Below are 20,022 nucleotides of genomic sequence, written 5' to 3'. Positions count from 1 at the left end.
TCCTGTGTGGCAGCAAAAGATGTGGCAGAGAGGTGTGTAAAATGAAGGGCAGTATTTTCAATTTAAAAGTATTTTTCCTGGCCTGTCAGTTCCAACAGACAACCTATAGCACAGCTTTTGTTGAACTGATGATCCAGCAAGTGTGAATGTCTCTTCTTCTGGCACAAGATGCTTGTCCTGAGGAGACAGCTGCCAGGATCTGGTTTTTACCCTGGTCCTGGAGGTGCTGTCTGAACAGCAATGACAGGAAGGCTCTGCTGCTTTTCAATAGAACCTTCAGGGAACCTGCTGGGTAGGATTCAGTATATCTCCAGTTCAAGGTGAGTCAGGAGCCTGAGCTCTGCCGCTTTCCAGATGCTGTAGTCTTTCTGTCAAACCTGCAGTGTTTTGTTGGAACAGAGTTGTGGAGAAGTGGTGTCCAGCAGATTGCCTTGATAAGCCAAAGGGATGCTGACAGGTACAGTCCTACTGTGTCTTCCTTTATTCTACTTCGCTAGAAATAATGTGTAACTATTTCTGGCTACCACCAATTTTGGGTTGACTCCTCTGTTAAACAGGAGCTGACAGTTCTAGGTCAGACCATGTAATGTGACACAGAGGTTCCCCAGAAGCTGATGGCCACCTCCTGGTGATGCCAGTGAGAGCAGAGTTAAACCCATACTGAGAGCTTTTGAAAATGCCACAATTTAAAATGGGTCATTGTGCTCCCAAGATTGCTGCCATAAACACAGCCTCAGAAGTCTGTGGAGTGTGCGCGCCTGCCTTTGCTTCTGAAATTTGGAGACTGGAGGAGCTGGAGTAGGCTTGCCGTCTGGGTTTCAGGGAATATTGAGTAGTGCTGATGGGTCAGTGCCTTTTTTTTTTTAATCTCCATTGGTCCAAGGGGTGTTGCATTAATAATTTTTTTCCAGATGCAGACCTTGCTGTTGCAAGCTATGCTGTTTTTCCCTGGAGAGCACACTGCTGTTCTCCATGGGAATGGTGCCTTACATCCTCCCAGAACAGAAGCCAGAATGCAATGCAGCAGTGTGACTCTTAGCGGCGGACTCCGTTCCCCACTGAGCCGATCTGGGATTTTTGTTTGAAGAAGTAATTTTACAGCCGCTTACTGCAATGGACACTGTGTATGGGAAGAGGTAGGGAGGTTCTCTTTCACTTGATCTTGCTTCTGACCCCCTGGGGATTATTCAGGAGCCCAACTTGTTAGGTTGGCTTATAGGCAAACTCTAATGAGGGTAAGGATGCTTTGCTTGGTAAACTTACCCTGTTGCTCACAGTATGTTGTAAACTCAGTATGCTAGATTTCATGCAAGAATTATCTGTGCTTAAGTTATGGCTCAGTCTCTCATATAATTACATGCCTCTTTTTTAAGCTTAAAGCTGTACATGAATTGTAAAGACTAGAAAAAACACAGGTTGATAGTGGTTTAGGTTATAACTCTCCATAAGGCTGTTTAAAGCAATAAGCATTAAAACCTATTTTAGAGTGAAGCATTAAGTGACTCGTGAGAGCACAGCCATTACAATACATGCCAGCCACCAGATGAGGCACTTGGGACACCAAACTGGAATACCCTTTCCATTGATAGGTTTTACTATATCAGTGTAGCCACATGAGGACTGAAGTCACTTGCTGGATTTAGCTTCTGTGTTTGTGCATCGGGATTGTTTAGGAGCGAGCGTATTATATACACCTGTGATACTAAAGCCCGATCTAGAGGGGCGGATCCCTGCCCTGGGACAGGGGCCAGCCAGCTGGGTAAGATATCCAAATGTACACCTGTCAAGGCAAAAATTGATCTGCATATAATATTCCTCCTCTGCCACAGGTGAGACTGTGGTTGCTGCCAAGGTACAAAAAATACCCATACTGGGTGCTGCTGAAGCTGAACTGTGTATGCTGCACACAGCTTTACCCTCTGAGCACTGTTCAGCAGTAGGAAGTCTTTGCTTATGTGTTAATTTGAAAAAAAAATGGGGGGGTGGGAAGGCAGGGCATCATCTTAGGTGCCCTCATTATCTTTAACAAACCTCTGCTAAATAGAAGCACTTTGGAAAGATGATCCCAAGAAAAGAGACTTTGTTTTTAACAGTAATGATGGCACTGATTTGCTGGAGTAGAGGAAGAGCTATAGTTTATCTTCAGAAATGACAGGGGAAAGGAAAAAAACACAGCCTGCCTGTGAAGGAACCCACAGTAGAAAATACTTCAAGATGAGAATAAAATTGCAAAAGAAAAGAAAGGAGGGAGGAAAATGTGTTTTTTATGAGACACATCCATTCAGGAGACATATGCTGGCAAGAGCGCTATCGCTAGCAGTAAAACATCAAAGTCTCTCAAAACTCTGTAGATCTAACACTAAGTTACCACACTAAAGGAGACAACTCTCTTTGGGCCTCACTGTGTCTGGTAAGTGCTGGCTTATTGATTTGGATGGCTGAATGAATTGCTGTTGGTTGACACGGGGCCAGTGACTATGATGACTTTTCATTCATATGGACTAGCAGATGAGAGTTCTAATCATAAATATATATAAGACACTCCTGAGGCTTCAAAGGAACTGATTTTCCAAGGCTGAGGAAAACTGAATGAAGTTGATGGGGTATTAAAACATTTACAGGAAAAGGTGAGTAAGAACCGGGAGCTCTTTGAGCAGAGGCCAAGAAAGTTGAGATTTCAGAGTCAAGGAAGAGGACAAAGTTTAGCTAATAACCATCCTAGCTTGGTATCAATGAAAGCAACAACTGGAAGCAATGATAAGGTTAACAAATTTAGAAAAAAGTGAAATAGATAGCAATCCTTGTGCATCTGGAGTTACAGTGTGTAGGCAACAAGCTAAAGACATCTGAAGGGAAATCGGCTATCAGGTACAGTTCAAGTACAGAATTAAGGGACTCTAGAAACATACTAGCAAAGAGGAATATGGTTATGAGCCAAGCAGTGAAATAACCATATGGAAATTGTCATTCATAATGACTTAGAAGACACTAACTGGTCAGTAACCACTATTATCCTGCATTTGGAAAAGGAACAGTATGATGGGCTACTACTGTCCTGTGACCAAGAAACCATGGAGGATGTTAAGAGCATGTATATTAGGCTCAGACTCCAAACTGGCAGGCTTGGTAGCTTTTACCTAATAGTTCAATGCAAGTTTGCCTAGGTGCTCTCTGGCATGTACCTCTCAGCCTTTCGTAAGGCTGTATGCAAGGTATTCAGCTTGGTGATGTCCTCTGCTCAAACTGGAAAATTGTTGTAAGCTCCCTAATGTACTTCACATAGTGATGAAGAAGTGATCTACTAGCCTGTACCAAAAAGTCATTGCTGGAAGGTAGTCACTGCTCTGAGAAGGGTTTCCAGTGGAATCGTCACCAGCAACCTGCAGGCGAACATGCTCGTAACTTAGCAAGGTGACACAGAGACTGATGGAGTTTCAAGCATCAGTGGGGAGAAGGGAGGTGGAAAGGGTGATCTGAGTGGCTTGGCACACTGGCTCTTTTAAAACAAAATAAAGCTTCACTACAGAGAGTGGTGCTGGAAGGAGCAAGAAATTCCTCCTAGTCAGGGAGCAGGAGACTGTCTGGCAGAACAGGGACTTGGTAGGAGCTGCAGCAGAAACACAACAGAACAAGATTTTCCTTGTGAAGCCTGGTGTCCAAATGTGACTTCTGGGGGTTAAAAGGCTGTGAATGGGTGGCAGTAGGGATTTTGCCTCTGTACACAGAAGACAATGGAATAGCGCCTGGTTTTTGTGTTCTTAGCTTAAGTAGGATATTGCAAAATGGGATAGCCACAGATATGATCCCTGAGCTGAAGAAAATGCCATACAGCAAGCAATGGAAAAAGGCTTGATCTGTTTAGCTTATCAAAAAAAAAAAAAAAAAAAAAAAAAAAAAAAAAAAAAGTTTGAGGGATAACTTGATTACAGTGTGTAAGTACTTCCATGGGAGAAAATACCAGTTGCTGAAGGGCTTTTTGATCTAGAGGAGAAAACAAGAGTAAGAAACAATGGCTGGACAGTGAAGCCAGATATTCCACTTCAGAGCGGGCAGACATTTTTAACAATGAGGGTGATTAACCACTGGGAGAGGATCCCAAGGGGGCCGATGGCTCGTTCATTTCTTGATGTCCATACACCAGGCGGGAGTGCTTCTCTGGAGGACATGTTTTACTCACGGCTGTGGAATTGGATTTGATTCGTGGATAACTGGATTGAATGTGCTACTCAGTGCCTTACGGTTTATGATCCCTTTGGGCCTTTGAAGCCCTTAGAAGCATCTGGGAATGATTTGGCAGTACTCTGGGGCTTTCCAGCTGGGGATCCTGGTGGACTTTTGAGGCAGTGTCAGCGTGGCCTGCCCTACAGAAGGGGATTGGGCTGTGTCACTCATCACATGTTGAACCTGTGGGAAAAGGCCTTGTTAACCCCCAAGCAGATGAGAGATGGTCTTAATCAACATCCCAGAGATGGAAGACAGATATGAGAAGTGCAAGTAAGGGGTCTCCAGCTAACCCTAGGTTTTGGAAAGACCTCTTGAGACAGCAAAGAACTGGGTGCAAGAGCAGGTGAAGTCACTCTGATTTATGGTGGGAACAACAATGCGAGGAGAAAGGCAACTCAGTCCCTCTGCAGCGTCAAAGCAGAATGAGAATGGGTTGCAAGCCTCTACCCTTTTCTTTAGACTCCACTGCCTCTCACATATCACTGAGGTCTGAACATCAGCAATTCCCCCAAATACTTATTTCTGTGATGCTTTGGAAGCTGTTCAGAACTTATGTGCAACCAGAGACAGAATCAGCAAGTGGAAAACCACCTCTAGACTTCACGTGTCCAAGACTCTGTTGGGAGAGCTACTCCCATCCTGTAGCTGTGCTCCGCTTACCCTTCCACTGTAACCCAGTGCATCTTTTCAGACAACTGGGAGCAGTGAGCAAACGGTTAAAGTTTTGCTTCTCCACCCAGTGGTGGGTGTTGTCTGTGTCAGAAACAATATAAGAACAGTCGGAAGTTGCAGCTGGCAAGTAACGTTTGGAGTAGCAGTCCTGGGGCATATAGATCTGGTGTGGACTGTCTTTTCCTGAGACTGTAAACACTTGTGCAGAATGTCCGAGAGCAAGAAAAAAGGGAAAGGAAAGAGCAAAAAGAACAAAGAAGGGAAAAAGGGGGAAAAAGAACCTGACCCAGGAAAAGGTACTTTCCATTTTTAACAAATTTTACTTAAAGGAAGAAGAGAGAAGCCAGAAAGCCAGCAGGAAAGTACTTGTGTGTTGCATGAGGGTGCAAATGATAGGGAGTGTTTGCCAGGCAAGTGTGAGAATCTCTGCATCTCATTCATATTTCATGCTGTTAGAGGTCTGCTTTTTTCTTGATCTTGTCTTTTTTTTGCCTTTTTTTTTTTTTTTTTTTTTAATACTCAAAGCCCCAAGAATTCAGGGCAATGTACATTTTCAAAAACCAGCAGCACTCTGTTCTTGTCACGATGATACTGTAATTGAGGGGGTTTGTGCTAATTCTCTGGGGGTTCTGGTGTGTCATGTTTTGCTGTTTGGTTGGTTGCTTTCTTGCTTCTTCCTGAGGTACATATCAAAAGCCACTATTTTGGAGGATCACATGGACTGTTCCTTGGGACAGACCAACTCTCAGAGATCAGAGTTAAGTTACAGCCTCGCCTTTTGAGATAAATGCATTGAGGTGTAGTTAAAGACATGTGGATTGTAAACTTTCACTCTTCGCTGATACGCTTATTAGCAAAATCAGGCTATTCCTTAGAGGAGATCTGACTGTTCCTTGCTGAATGAGCAAGGTAATATTTAAAATGTTGCCAGGATAAAATGTTTAGATTGCCTTTAACTGATAAAGTTTGATTCTTGAGTAAATGGGGAGTACAAGCCAGGGCAATTCAAGAACAGTCTTGGAAAGATACAGAGAGTTTGGTGGCAGTGCAGCACAGTGGTATTTCTTTCTCTGTCATGGTATCGGGGAGGGATTATCCCTGGCTGTTTCTTATCCGTGGTTTATCTGGCGATGTATTTGGACAGAGCAGCAACTCTGTCAGACTTTGTGTTTTATCAGTGTTAAGAGAGGCTACAAGCTGGACCAGGTCCTGGAGGAGTCTGTCAGTTTAGCTCTTCACTTGCTTGGATGCAATTCTACTCTTGGTCCTGCTCCATGATGCTGGTGAGCACTTTTGACCTGAACAGATTTGTTTTGGCTTGGCACTGGCATCACTGGTGGCAGGATTTGCCTCTACCCTTTCTTATCCCTTTAACCTGAGCACAGAGACCCACCACCCTGCTGTGCCCCAGAGCTGCTGGGGTGGCATCGGATGCTGATGCCCTGGCAGGCTGACCGCATGGACGGTCTCCTGCTTATGACATCAGAACGTAGCTGTTGCTGTGTGATCTGAGAGGAGGCTTTTAGAACTTTTTCAGGACGGAAAGCTTTGAAACCACCAAGCAGAGGCAGCAGCTGCTTGAAGATGCCCTGATCTGCCCAAGGGGCTCTGGAGTGTGCAGGGACTGGGTGCTGTCTCAGCCACTGGCAGGACGACCCTGCCTGCTAAGTACACAGATGGGATGGGGCAGTGCCTGTGTCGTAGGCATCTTCTCTACTGGGGGCAGAATGGAGGGGCTGGTGGGACTGAGAGGTGCCGGCTTGGGCACAGTGGGGGATTCAGGCACACTGGGACTGCCGAGGGAGTCGCCACTCGCCTTGAGCTGCATGTGTTGTTGTGGGCCTGTGGGGGCTGCATGTGGGGAAAAGCTACATGTGTGAGCTGAGGGGTCAGACTGCACTCTGTTTTCTAGTGCCATGTCAAAACCCTCCAGCACCTCACTGCTCTAGGGGGAACATGTAAAGACCCTTTACCTGTAGTTACTCATGCTGATGACCCACTCCTCTGCTGTGGTGCACTCTCAGGGTGTTTTATCACATATAGATCCCACACAACTGGACACGCTGGCCAGAGTGCGAACCCCCTTTCTCTCTACTAATGGATCTAAAGCAGGACTGGGGATGGTTGCATTGATCCTGTCTGCACCTCAACCAAAGAAAGAAAGGTTCTGGGTTTGGTTTGCACAGCATGAATACATTCCTTTTATTGAATTCATTACTGACTTAGATTACTTAGATCCAGGTCACTCGTTTGCCTTGTATTGTTGCAGAGGTTGCCCGTTGTTTGCTGTGTGGGTCCATCAGAGGAAGACACTTGGTTGTCTGTGGTGTCTCTGAACCAAATGCCACTTTGTGTTGTGTGTGTTGGGATCAGTGTAATCTGTGAACACCTTTTGCCATCATGGGCCACCTTTGCCATGTGATCTGAGGGGCACCACAGCAATGCTTCCCCAAAAGGACTTTTAGAAAACAAGAGTTTCTCCCCCAGTCACTCCTGAGCAGATGCCCCAGTCCTGGTACACAGACCCTCACTCCAGGCAGCTGATTATCCTGTGGACGTTATTTCTTCAGCTTGTGGCTTTACCTCAGACTGCCTCAGATCTCCCCGGCCCTGCCAGCTTGTCTGGGGGAACTGCTCCATGTAGAAAAGCTATTCACTGCTAGTGAATCAGAGCAGCAGAAAAACCTCCTAGGGGAAGAGCAAGCTGTAGTAGTAGTTTCAGGAAAAAATCAATGTGCTGTGGGGGCTGCTACATTTCCTCTGAGGTCTCTCAAATTCAGGGGAGGAGAGGATTCTTCCACTGTGGCTTTTAACACAATTATTTTGCGTTCTTGTGTGAATGTGTACAAGAGGATTGCTGATCTTCGTTCTGAGGACAAGGGCTATCTTTAACCTAAACTCATGTTTTTATGCCTCTAGTGATGCAGTCGTCCTATACGGGAGTGCCTCGGCTACAGATCTAGCCAGTGGAACAGCCTGTGAAGGCCTCCAGAGGGAGATGGTGTCTACCTATGAAGAAGCACCATCAGGATCCCTCTTTTAGATATTTGTAATGTGCACTGAAAGATAGACAGACCGTATCCCACCCAGCACACGTGGAAGGCACACCCTGCAGGGACTACGTGAGCTGCAGAATGTAGCAACAGACCAGCAAATAAATGTATAATGCTCTCACAATGCTGGCAAAGTTCAGGTCTGGAAGGAAACTTCCTCACTGCAAGGAAAGATGGTACTTTATCAGACACTGGATGGCTTAAGGCAATCAAAGACTTGACACTGAGGCACGACCGTAGGTGTAAAAGAAGCTGCCCTTTTGCACTCTGAAGGACTTGGAGTAGACTCTGGAGAAGTGGGACAAATGGACTGGTGCCAATGCAGGAGTTCAGAGCAGAACAGGGCAAGCAAGCACCAGAGCTGTGTCAGTGGACCAGTGCACCAGCCTCATGGTGAGACAGGCAGGAGAAGCAGAAGGGCTGGAGGAAGCCTTGATAGTGGGGTAGGTGAGGAGCAAGTTGGAAAGGGAAGGGCTGTGAGACTGGAAACAGTCCGTTTCATCCGTACTTCCACGAGATCGCTTGGGGAGAAAAGACCAGAGAAATGTAAAGCATTTGATTGGCTAAATTCCCCAGAAATTCCAGACATTCTTTCTTATTTTTACTTGGCGGTAAGGAAAACATTGTGTGTGCTTAAGGTTTTTGTTGTTCATCAGTGCTAATAAAGCTGGCAACACATGAATTGTGCCTTTCTCTTGAACTGCCCGTGGCAAATGCTAATGCTGGAAAACTACTGGGAAAGCAGGTGAAGAGTCTCTGCAGAGACAATCTCATGTTTCATTAGGAACCAGCTTGACCTTGGTTCCCAGGTGAGTCAGGATTTGGTAGAAATGTTGTGCAGAAGGGTATTGCAATTGAAACTCCAGAGGTCTTAAGGGGAAAGATGCCGCTGGGTACGAGCCAGCAGTGGGACTGCAGCAGAAGCAGGTGTATGTCAGTCAGTTCTAACAGCCTGGGGTGCTTTAGAGTGCTGCTACATTAACACGGAGTTTGATGAGAGATGTCAAAGTCCCTTGCAGGCACTCAGTGCAGGCTTTGTAGTGGATGCTCATGCTGTTGGAGATACTCAACAGTAGTGCAACCAAAATAGCTACTTCACTGCTGGCTGAGGTACTTCTGTGTTGAGCTATGCCCACATTGCAGGGTGAACACGGTCTTAATTTGTTCTTAGTCTTCTGTTCATAGGAAATACACTCCAGTTCTAAGGAGCTTGTAGAAACATTATCCAAAAGGTTTGTTTACAAGGAGGATAACCCACAGCGGATATCCTACAGTAGCAGTTTTGTTTTCTATAAACAGCCAGACACACAAGGTACCAGATGTCAGCTGTGCTCCAGGATCTGTCCACATGGATGTTTTCACTAGATCATTTCCACTGGCTAAACTAATGGGCTGCTGTTGCCGTTGCATGTGGCTGAGAGCATGCATGTGGCCAGCTACCACCGATGAGCAAACATGCAGTAACTTGCTCAGCTTTGGGAACAGAGGGGGTCTGACTCACAAGCTCGAGTGATTCATGCTGGGGTAAAGGAAGACGTTATATGTCCCAGCTGCTTTCTGGTCTTTTTGCTGGAGCTCACTAGCTCTACAGAAGAAGGGATCGATAAATGAGCATGAAGCTATGTTCCTCCACTGCCCATGGCTCATAGTCTCAGGTGTTAATGCAGATGTAAGGGTTTTGGGATTAAGACCCAGCAGGGTTGAGGAATAACCTGGTCTGCCTGAATGGAGAGACATGGAGCTAGGAACTCCTGGCAGAGGGGCAGGATGGAGCAGAACAGTACGTTAGTAAGTAATTCTACTATGGATACAAAAGCTGCTGAGTCAGAGCCCTGGGCATCCCATTTTCAATCCGTTTTTCAATATGGGTGTAAGTAACCTGGGAAAGGCAGTCTCTGGTAACAGGAGGAACATCTGGAGAGGAGCTAAGCACAGCCTGCCTGCCGACCTTTGAGGTCATGCCCTTGGCTCACTCTCCTGCCTTTCTTAATGTGACAGGCTCCAGCTGCAAAGCAGCTAAAGGAAAGCTGTGTGGCCATGAATAGCATGGCTCTGTCATCCTTCTTCCTGCATCTAGACTGCCAGCTTCTGCTCTGAGTGCTACCCTGATCTCCAGTCTTGGCTCATCACTGAGCTCTGATGGGACTGCAGCAGTGCTTGAACTCAAAACTAACTGGGGAAGATGGGATGAGACTAGGGCAGGGTGAGTGTGCAGTCCTGCATCCTGCTTCTGCTGCTGCATAATTCTGGAGGCAGCGAGAGGAGGGGAAATGAGCCTCATGTTCCTCTGACCCCTCCTCATTTTCCCTTGGATTCCAGTGAGCACTTTCAGGTGCATAAGGGGAGTTCAGTGTCGGGGTCATATGATCCTGTGCCTTTTTCAGTGCCGGGGAGCTTTGTCACAGTGGGCCTGTGCTCTTGCAATAAGCAACAAGTGGAGCCGTGGGTCACACCTGGCTCTTGCTTGGATGTGCTTGTTTTCTTCTGGGAGCAAAGCTCCATGAAAAACAAAGTATCTCTTGAATGAAGAACGTAGTAAGTTCAAGAGTAGATGAGCTTGCAGCTCGTCAGTAGGACTGTAAATCCAGGCCGTTTCCTTTGGCTGAGAATTCACAGGAGTGTGAAGTCCCAGCAGAGGCTGGCTACCCACTCTATGCTGGAGACCGCATTCAGAGGCTGTCAGACAGCGAGATAGCCTGGAGCTTTCCTTTGGGAAAGCTGCACCTTGTGTCACTGAGGATGAGGCTGGAGTGGGAGTGGAAAGCTGGGTGGGAGCCACCCACCGCTCCTGGTTCACCCAGAAGTTTGCTTGGTGCCGAGCTACTCACCCTGGTTCCTGTCGGTGCGTGCCACCCTGGTGGCTGGTCACCCTGCGCTGATCTGCCAGCACCACTGGGGCTGGGGGACGTGCTGGCAGCAGAGGTGGCTTGGAAGGGTGAAGGCCTCCCCACTGGGGCTGGAGCTTGGACAGGCATTGTCTGTCGCACTGACCTCCCATCTGGGGCTGGACAATGGAGCTCCTGTGGCTGGGAAATGTGACTCTGCCCAAGAGGGAAGCTCTCACCGGACCTGTAAGGGCCTGACTGGAGCAAAGCTGCAGATTCCCTCAGTGTCCCATGAGAGCATTCAGAGTGTGCAAGGTGTGTGTGGCCTCCTGGCCAAGAGACAGTCCTGGCTCCTGTGCTGTGCTCCAGACAGAAAGCTGTGGTTTGAACTGATGTGACCTGGGATTGTCTCCTCTATGACAAGGGCAGCGTAATGTTGCTGCGTTTTTGAGATTTCCAAATTGTAACAAGAAATACAAGCAATAATGGTAAAAATTAAGTGTTTTGGTAATTAACTCTGGTAATTTGGTAATTAGGCTTGGCAGACTTAGTCATCGGTCCTTATCAAGAATTTTAGTTCAGGCATGTCTGGAAGGCAAGAACTCCTCAATATGAGGGAGAGCTGCTTTGCAGAGAAGAGCAATAAGACACACAAGGCTGTATCCATGTAGTAATGGTGATGATCATACTTTTGAGGAGTCCAATGGTCCTGGAGCTGTTCTGCAGCTTGTCTCATCCTTACTATCTCCTTACATTTTTGACTAGACATGGAATTCAGCCCAGTTTTTCTTGCTGAATTTTCATGCCTGGTTAGGATGGGGAGGGGAAGGGAGATGCGTTTCCTCTCCAAGTCTGAGACTCAGTGGCTAGCAGCTCAGAAAAAGAAAGCCAGCTACAAATGTGTGAGATGGATAGAAGAATTGTTCTTTAGGGAAACAATGAAACTGTAATTTACCTTAGAACTACACTAAAGTCAGGTGCTTTCATTTTTTGTTTTAAAAAGAACACCCTGAAAATTTGAAGCAGATTTCCTGCATCATTGACTGATGTTTGGAAGCCCTTCAGAGAAACCTCTTTCTGGTGTCAGAATTTGCACATTTGCTTAATTTGAGGGTGAAATCAGGTTAAAATCCAGGTTCTCGGCAGATGTTTATCTGACCTATCTCCTCTGGCTTTGTTGGTGTGTGTGTGATATGTGCCAGCTGAGCATCTGACCCTCTTGCTTTCAACAGCTTTTTGATTTGAAGGCTGGGACTTTATTCTGACTCCAAAGTTGTGTATGTGTGTGTGTCTACATATGTTTGTTTTCACACAGATTTTTTTATTTCATTTTGAAGTCCATGGCGTTTTGTAAGAGACCCTTGGTTCCTGATGTGCTCCAGCCCTCTGGAGGGGTGTGGGTATGCAGTTTTGGCTAGCACACTACTCTGGCAAAGCCTGTACTGATTCTGTTGCTCCTTGTATGCCTCTTGTACATCTTTTTGTCCAGTCAAACCACTGACAAAACTCCCCATGTTCAGCAGTTATGTCTCTGATTCAAAGCACACCAAAAGAGTTCTTTGTGCTTAAGCTGTTTCCCACCTCTCAGCTTGATCCGAGTGCTGCCAGGGAGAAGCCTCCTTGCTCTGGGGCCAAACTGGTCTTACTCCAGAAGTGGTGCGTGCACAGGCATGGGTTTCTGGAGTTTAATCTGGTGTTGGCCAGATTATGGGTAGTGCTCCCACATTTGTGATGTGAGAAGTCAGATCAGCAAATGAGCTCAGGTCCCAGCAAGGAACTGGCTATTGATGCTCTTGGGAGAAAACTGGCCAGGAAGCTGAGGCGAAAAGGCACTGCCAGCTCCCTTGAATCTGGCCATGCCCCCCTTGCCTTCACTGCGTGGGTATTCAGATGCCTCTCTCCTGTGCCTGCATCCAAGCTCTGGTGAGCGGGAGTTCCTCTGGCAGAGAGGAATGCTGAGTTTGGGCCAGGCAAAGGGAGGGAGGATTTTTCACCTGTTAGCAGTGTTGCTCTGCAGGGCAAGGTAACCGGCTTCAGCTGGGCCCATGCTAACTTGCTGCTCTCTGCAGGAGAGAAGCCTCAGCTGCACTACAAAACAAAATCACCTGCCTGACTTCCATTGCAGGGTTCGCAAGCAGGAGGAATAATGATGGGGAAGAGGCTTGGGAGACACTGCAGTGGCTACCGCTGCTGGTACATTGCTCCCTTTTGGGTAGACATCTGGCAATGCAAGGTAGGGTGCTCTCAGCCAGCAGGTTTTCAGAGCTAGCCTGTACTGCTGCTGTGCCGCTCCATGATGCAGTCGCTGATGGACATGTCAGCTTGTGCAGCAGCATCGGTTGTACATCACACAGTATCCCAGTCGAGGCTGTGTGACTTGCACCATAAGCAGAGCAAATTGCAGAACTTGTGCTGTGAATCTTGATTGCCTGAAAATGACTGAGGTGTTAAAGTGATTCAGATCCAGAAGGTCTTGCTAATAGGTCCTGCATCCATAGGTCAAGGTGCTGGTGCTTGAGCTGGGCAGGCTGTCCTTCAAAGGCCAGGAATCTGCCTGATTGCTGCTACTGCAGAAGCAGTTTGTTTCTGCTGCAGAGATCATGCGTGTTTCATCTGCTCATTTAGGCTTTTGCCTGAAGGGCAAGGACAAGGAATGTGATGAACTTCTCTTTGGCATGGAAGTGTATTCTGCTTCACATTTGTCAATAAATGAGATTAGGTTTCTGTATTTGTGCTGAGAGTCTGAGTGAGAGGCACATTTAATGAATGCTAAAATAAACTCTCGGGCTAGCTGTTGGGTAACAAACACTTTGCATTGCAGAAGGGGTCTGAACATGGCAGAGATGCCAGTTATATGATCAAGAAAAAGAGATTCAGCCCAAAACAGAAATTATCCTTGATCTTACATGAAATTATGGCTCAGTACCAAAACCAGTGTGTGTATAATAATGTCCATGCTTCTTCTCTACTTGAGAGAACATTTCCGACTCAGTCCTAGATTACCTCTCCCAGTCCTTCTAGGTATGAATAATCTCTGTTCAGAATCTGAAACTTTTCCCCTAAAAAGGTGATCTCAGAAAGATGGGAGACAGTACAAATTACCAGTTTCTGGGCATCCTTCCCACTGCTCCCCTGTGATGAGCCCTGGGCACCCCCTTTCTGTCCAGCAGGTCTAGTGAGACCATTTAGGAATACGGAATCCTTTCTGCCACCTGGAGTGGACACATACCTAGTAAACTCCTGGGTATGGGAACCCCTGAAGAAATGTCAGTGGACGGATTTCAGGAGAGAGATCTTAGAAAATAATGCTGGCAGCTGGGGCACAAAATGGTAAAAATCTGGAGGAACAATTGCAGATGATGGTTAAATGAACCCTTGAGTTTCCTGCAAGAGGTGAAGTGCCCGTCCCATGCTGCACTGCAGCAGCCTGTTTCTTAACAGCAAGGCTGAGGATCTAGCTCAGCTTTCCTGATCCACAGTTGTGCACTTTCGGGCATGAGGATGAAGATATTTGTCAATAACCAAAGCAGAGCTGTCAAGAGAAAAAGGCTGCCATGGGCAAGTGGTTCTCACCCAGCTGGTGTGAAGTCTGCACTACAGTCAGGAAAGAACATTGCTGCACGAAGGCATCCTGAGGAAGCTTCTCTGTCAATTGCTTGGATACCAGTACTATAAAGCAGCAGTAAAGGCGTGCTACAGTTTTAGGCTGTGTAGCCCTAGTACCTAGCCCTCACATACTGGTTACAGTGTGTGCTTCTGCCTCTTTGGTGCTTCTCTCGGCTAATTTGTCAAGGCAGGCTTGTGGATGCTGATCTGTCCTGTTGATGATGGTGTAGGTGGTGCAGACCCTTCCCAGCACAAGTGACCTCAGCTTCCACAGACCTCCCAGGCTTTAAGTTTTTTCAATAAGACTTCTAGCTCTTCCACTGGTAAACTTCCAGGTGTAAGGCAGCCCTCCTGAATTTGCAGACAAGCAGCTTCAGTGCTGTTGTTGTTGCCTAGGACTTTCCTAAGATGCGTTGCAAGGGAATTGCTCCTTTCTGTGGCTGAGTTTATCCATTCTACCTGCTGCTGATGGGCAGAAGAGAAAGAGGAGTGGCAAAGAAATGTTGTACAATGGAAATATGTTGATAACAGCTTTCAAAGCCACCTGCCCATGTAGCACGTATTTGGTTGGTTGTTTGAATTATTAGTGCTTCTGGAGAGGTTTCCTTCTCTACCCTATATTTAGAAAATGTGGGCAGGCTATGCAATTTTAAGAACAAGCTTTGTGTTAGCAGGGCCATTGCTTATTTCATGTGTTGTAATGTTTTGTTTGGTAATGTTTTGAGTGAGAGAGATGACATGAGTCACAGCCCTGGTTTTCTGATGGGGTTCAGTAGGTGTCTTGTTCATTTGGGGGGGCTAGAAAGGAAAAAAGAAGCAGTAGTAATCTGGAGCACTGCCAACAGTTTTGGTTCTATTGCCAGAACGGTGATAATCTGGTATTTCCCGTTAAGCCTCAGGAGCTGTACTTGCTTTATTTTCTGGGAATCTCCAGTTTCACTTACCCTTTGTCATTGCAAGACAAAGCCAGGCAGTGTGTCCTTTCTGGGCCCTAAACATTCACAACATCAAAGATGATAGGAAGCCTCAAACACTTCTCTAGATGGACGGCTTGTTATATTTAATCCAATATTGCCATTTTTGAGGAGAAGAGGCCCAATTCATGAATTCCAAGTGAGCTGAGCTGAGTGTGTGGCATCTGTTTGTCCTTAGCTCCTTTTCCCTTTTTTTCTTCATGGGTGGTTTTTTTCACAGGTCGGAAGAGATACCAAGTGTCTCTTGTACGTATTTGCTGTCGGCTCATGCTAATGGAGAACCACATGTCTCTAAGCCTGCCCCATCTCCTCTGCCACATGCAGGCTTAGCAGCCACCTCATTGTAGTACTCGGCTGAAATGGTTTGGGTGCTTCCCCCAGCAGGGGCGTTCTGCTGCACTGAAGCCTCGGGGCTTGTCTGCACAGGGAGGCTCTTGCAAAACATGCTTGGCCTAGGGTGTGAATTTAAAGAGAAAGAACTGTTCTGCACCAGATTCCTGCCTTAAATGCTCTTATTCTGCAGAAGAAGACTGGTATTTTTACCATGCTGATGGCTAGACTTGGTTGAACAGCTGCACTTGACCTGAGCAGCCAAATGCTCTTGTGGCAGCTCTGTTTTCTCTGCTGGCCGTGGGTTCTTGATGCTGGCTCCGGCAGGCTGCAGAGGAAGGGAGGGAGGGAGGAGGAGGAAGAGGCTGGTGCCTTCGGGCTCCCTGTGTACCTAGAAAAGGAGGACCACTTCAGAGCTGAGCCTACCTTAGGGGCTCTTGTACCCTTTGGAGAAGCCACCCTGAACAGAGAGGCAACACAGGCCAACCCAAGCTGACGGTCCCCCTTCCTCAGGTCTGGGCTTGGATTAGCTGCTCGAGTCCAAACCTGTCCGAGCAGCCTGGGACTCAGCTTGATAAATCACCCTGAGTCAGCAGCCCTTCCATGCTGTATTCAGCATAAGCTGGCTGAGTTGCCGCGGCGGGATGCTGCAGAAGTTGCATGTGGGTATGGTATTTTGCTTTTGTAGACTGCAGATATGGTCCTCACTGACAGCTATTGGACTAGCCACCCTGGCTTTCATCTGTGACCCTCATGTGCCAGAGCATGAAGCCTTCTCCTCAAACCTACCCCTCCAGTGCTGTCGCAGCCCCACTATGCCAGACCTGAGATGCTGGGGAAATTGTTCTGTGGGGAGCTGACTGTGGCCCATGGGTGGACTGTGCTTGCTGAGCTGGGGTCGGAGGCCTGGTGGAGGTCCCAAGCCGATCTCCTGGTGGTGGATGGAGGTCCTGTGCCCCCAGTCATGCTGGTGCAAGGCTGCACGTGCTGGTGCTAGTGCTTGTTGTGCGAAGCATGACTGTGGCTCTTGCAAGGATGGTGTGTGAGTAGGGAAGGACCTTTGCATTTGGGAGTAGAGGAAGGGACCCTGGTAACAGATTGCACCCCACAGGACTGAACCCTGAGATTTCTGAAAAGAGAAGGGACACCGTGACAGTACAGTCACAGACATCCCAAACTGCTCCTGGCGAGTTTTCACTGGGTTTGTCAGTATCCCCTGGAAGCTGTCACTGCAGTCACTGAAGGCAAGAACATAGCAGGACTGGCAGAAAGGGGGAGACTTTTCTATGAAACATAGGCATGCTGTCAGCTGGATTAACTAGGGTAAAAATGCACACAGGGATTATAAGCCTCTGGGCATCAGAGCAGAAAAACAGCTCTGTCCTTGAGAGAATGCAGAAGACTTTCCTACTGGGAAGTTATTCAAAAGGAGTAAGTGATACTTGCTGCCATGAAGTGGAGGTCCCTGTCTAGCAAGGAGCATGGTCCAGCCCATCATGGCAGCCTCTCTGCAGCACAATGGTCTTTTCCGGCTGCTTTCTGTGCCTGTCACAAGTCCCCATGCATCACCCAAGCCTTCCCCCTGTTCTTCACTGCTGGAGTTGCCCTGCTAACAGTTGGCTGCTTCAGGACTCATCGGGGCTGAAATGATTTATTTCTCAGCCATTTATTGCAAATGAACCCTTGGAAGTCTTTCAAAAGCCATCTTCTCTTGACCTAAGTTCAGCTAAATATTTTAGCAGCATCAGCTTTACATAACAAGTGAGAGGTAGAGGGGAGTTCTAGGAGAATAAGGTTTGTGTTGATAAACAGCCCTTGCTGACCAGGATCTCCCTCTCAAAGTTACCTGGTCAGTCAGAGGATCACTGAGGGAGCCAGGAACTGCAAGCCGGCTGCCCCAGGAAAATGCAGTGGCTTGTTTGTTTACTCTGGGTGTCTGATAAAAAGCCAAAATGTATGTATGAAAGCAGGTAATACCTTGCCAGCATTTAGATTTTAGTGAAGTCTATTGATAGACCCCTAGCACCCCAAATTAATTCCAGTTGGTAGGGACAGGAGAGTATCACATGGGCTGAAAACTGGGTGGGGCGGACCATGAACAATGGATTAGGATAAACAGCAGTGTGTCACATTGTCAGGGGAGTGAAGGAGAGTGCAGTGTTGGGAGCTAAAGCTTTGCCAGTTGCTGCCCTTCATGGTGAGCCGCGCATAGTTGACCTCTGCTGCGTTTCCTTGGGGCTCCTACAGCAATTAAGGGGAGCCTGTGGGTGTCCTTGGCAAGTTGTATCTGTCTCTAGTTACCTGGGAAGGCTTTTCAGAATATCTTTAATATAGCAGGGCTGATGTGTGATCCTGTCTGAGGTGTCCGTTTAGCTTTTGTTCATGTTTGCAAAGATGTTCCCAGTTAATTATCTGATATTTTGACCAGACATTTATTTAGCACCAAATTACAAAGGGAGGGGTGCAAGTTGAAAAATGGGATATAAAGCATAATAGGGTTGGCTGTGCTTGACTGGGATGTTCAGTGTTCATGATCCCTCAGCATTGGGTGAGACCCAGGTAACTACCGGCATGGGTCTTTGCTCAGCAGCACCATTATAAAAGCAGATCTGGGATGGATCCTTCCTCGGTATGTGTATGGGGCTCCTGCAACTGCAAACAGCAGTGTCTAGGTGAGCAGGAAGACTTTCTTTTGGTGTTTCAGGCTTGAACATTATGTAGAGGAACTGCCACTGGAGGGACAGATGGGGAGTGAGGGGGGAGAGCAGTCACCTTTCACTGAGCGTGAGTGCAAGTGGAAGTTCAGCTTCTACATCCTGCAACCAGGTGGGGAGTGTGACCAGAGAGCAACACAGCCTCGAAGCAGCGCTGGTTTCTGAGCTGTGTGTGATGGCGGAGCTCCTGACGCACCATCCCAAACTGGCAGAAAACCAGAAAGACAGTATTAATATCCAGGTGCCTGTCTGAAAGGATGATTCAAGCCCTCTCAATTTTATGAAGCAAGGCTGCCGGGAGCTCTTCAGTGACATGCAGGAGGTGGTCAGCATCTCCAGGAATGAAAGGAGGATGAGCCTGGAGCTGAAGAGTGATGTTCAAGGTTTTGAAGATCATTGATTTTGCAAAGGAAAGATAAAAACTTGCATCTCACAGCCAAGGTGAATTGAGACAGGGAGGACAAAGATGAGTGATTTTGGTTACTTAGTGGCAGCTGGCATGGGCAAGGAGAAGAAAACAGAAGGGGCAGTGTAAAGGACTGGAAGATAGAAGGAGAGATAGGCTACCTCTTTGGGAATAGATGGAAGATCTCTTTCACATGTGGGGACCACCAGAGCCTCAGAGGTCTCAACAGTACATAATGTGGCTGGCTTCCCCATCACCTGCTAACTAGTGTGCCCTTGTACTAATAGCCTTTCTTGCAGGGGCCCTGGGCCTCTTCCCAGAGGGGATCTAGTGTTGCCTGTTGGAGAGGTTGTAAGGTTTGGATCAGGTATGTCCTTGAAGTCAGCCAAGTCCTTGGGCACTCTGGGGTGCAGCATAGACGCGTAGCACTAGGTTGTTTGTGTGTCCAGATCCTGGTGAGTTGGATGGATGTTGCAGAGCTGATCCCACCTCAGGGCAGGGATGTGGTCTGCTCAGCTTCTTCCAAGCTTGTCCTTGTTGTCCTGTGATTTGTTGTCCTTTGGAACCCTGTCTTTGGGCCTTTCCAGGTTGGTTCTGTAGACACTGAAGGTGGTAAAGCTTTATCTAGGCCTTTCCAGGGCAGCTCCTCAGCACCATTGCTCCTCCTGCATGTGGAAAGTCACATGCGCAGGGTATTAAGACTGTTTCCTGCAAAAATGTTCCTCAGCAGAGGAGAGCCCACCCTTTCCATCAGGTTTTTCATACTGTGTCTCAGACCCCTAAACATCCCTTTTTTGGGTTTCTAGGTGGTTGCGTTCCTCTGCATGGAGCTGTTCAAGAGTGGCTTGGGGAGATGGTGAAGGGGAGGGGCACTGAAAGTGCAGAAGTGAAGGAGCAGCTCTGGAGGAATTCTGCTTAAGCTGAAAGCCACTGCCTTTGTTGTCTAGCTCAACCGCTTCCTTGCTTTTCCCTGTCACTCTTGCATGGAGAAGAGAACCATCCATGCTTATAATACAAGATGAATCTGGCATTGTGCCCTGTCTTTTCTCAGGTCTTCCTTGGATCACAAACTCCTTCCACTTGTCACTGCTGCTTAAAATTGGCATTTGTGGTTGCATCTGGAGGTCCTGACTGCACCATTGTTCCTCTTGTGCTATTCACAGCACAGTCATAACAAGAGACAGTCCCTGCCCCAAATATATTAAGTGGGATCTTTGA

The 20,022-nt window shown here is 47.4% G+C and overlaps 1 protein-coding gene across 1 annotated transcript in view; it reads left to right on the top strand.

Moving 5' to 3' along the window:
• Positions 1-5,021: 5,021 nt before the first annotated feature.
• Positions 5,022-20,022, top strand: part of LOC119152173 (pro-neuregulin-2, membrane-bound isoform-like) — a 90,493-nt gene continuing 75,492 nt past the window's right edge. The window contains exon 1 of the mRNA XM_037397055.1: positions 5,022-5,192. Within this exon, the coding sequence (XP_037252952.1) occupies positions 5,105-5,192 (88 nt within the window). The 5' untranslated portion in view covers positions 5,022-5,104. The remainder of the gene's footprint in view (positions 5,193-20,022) is intronic.

The sequence above is a fragment of the Falco rusticolus genome, chromosome 8 (genome assembly GCF_015220075.1).
Source record: "Falco rusticolus isolate bFalRus1 chromosome 8, bFalRus1.pri, whole genome shotgun sequence".
NCBI classification, from domain to species: domain Eukaryota; kingdom Metazoa; phylum Chordata; class Aves; order Falconiformes; family Falconidae; genus Falco; species Falco rusticolus.
This window is presented reverse-complemented; position numbering and strand designations above follow the sequence as displayed.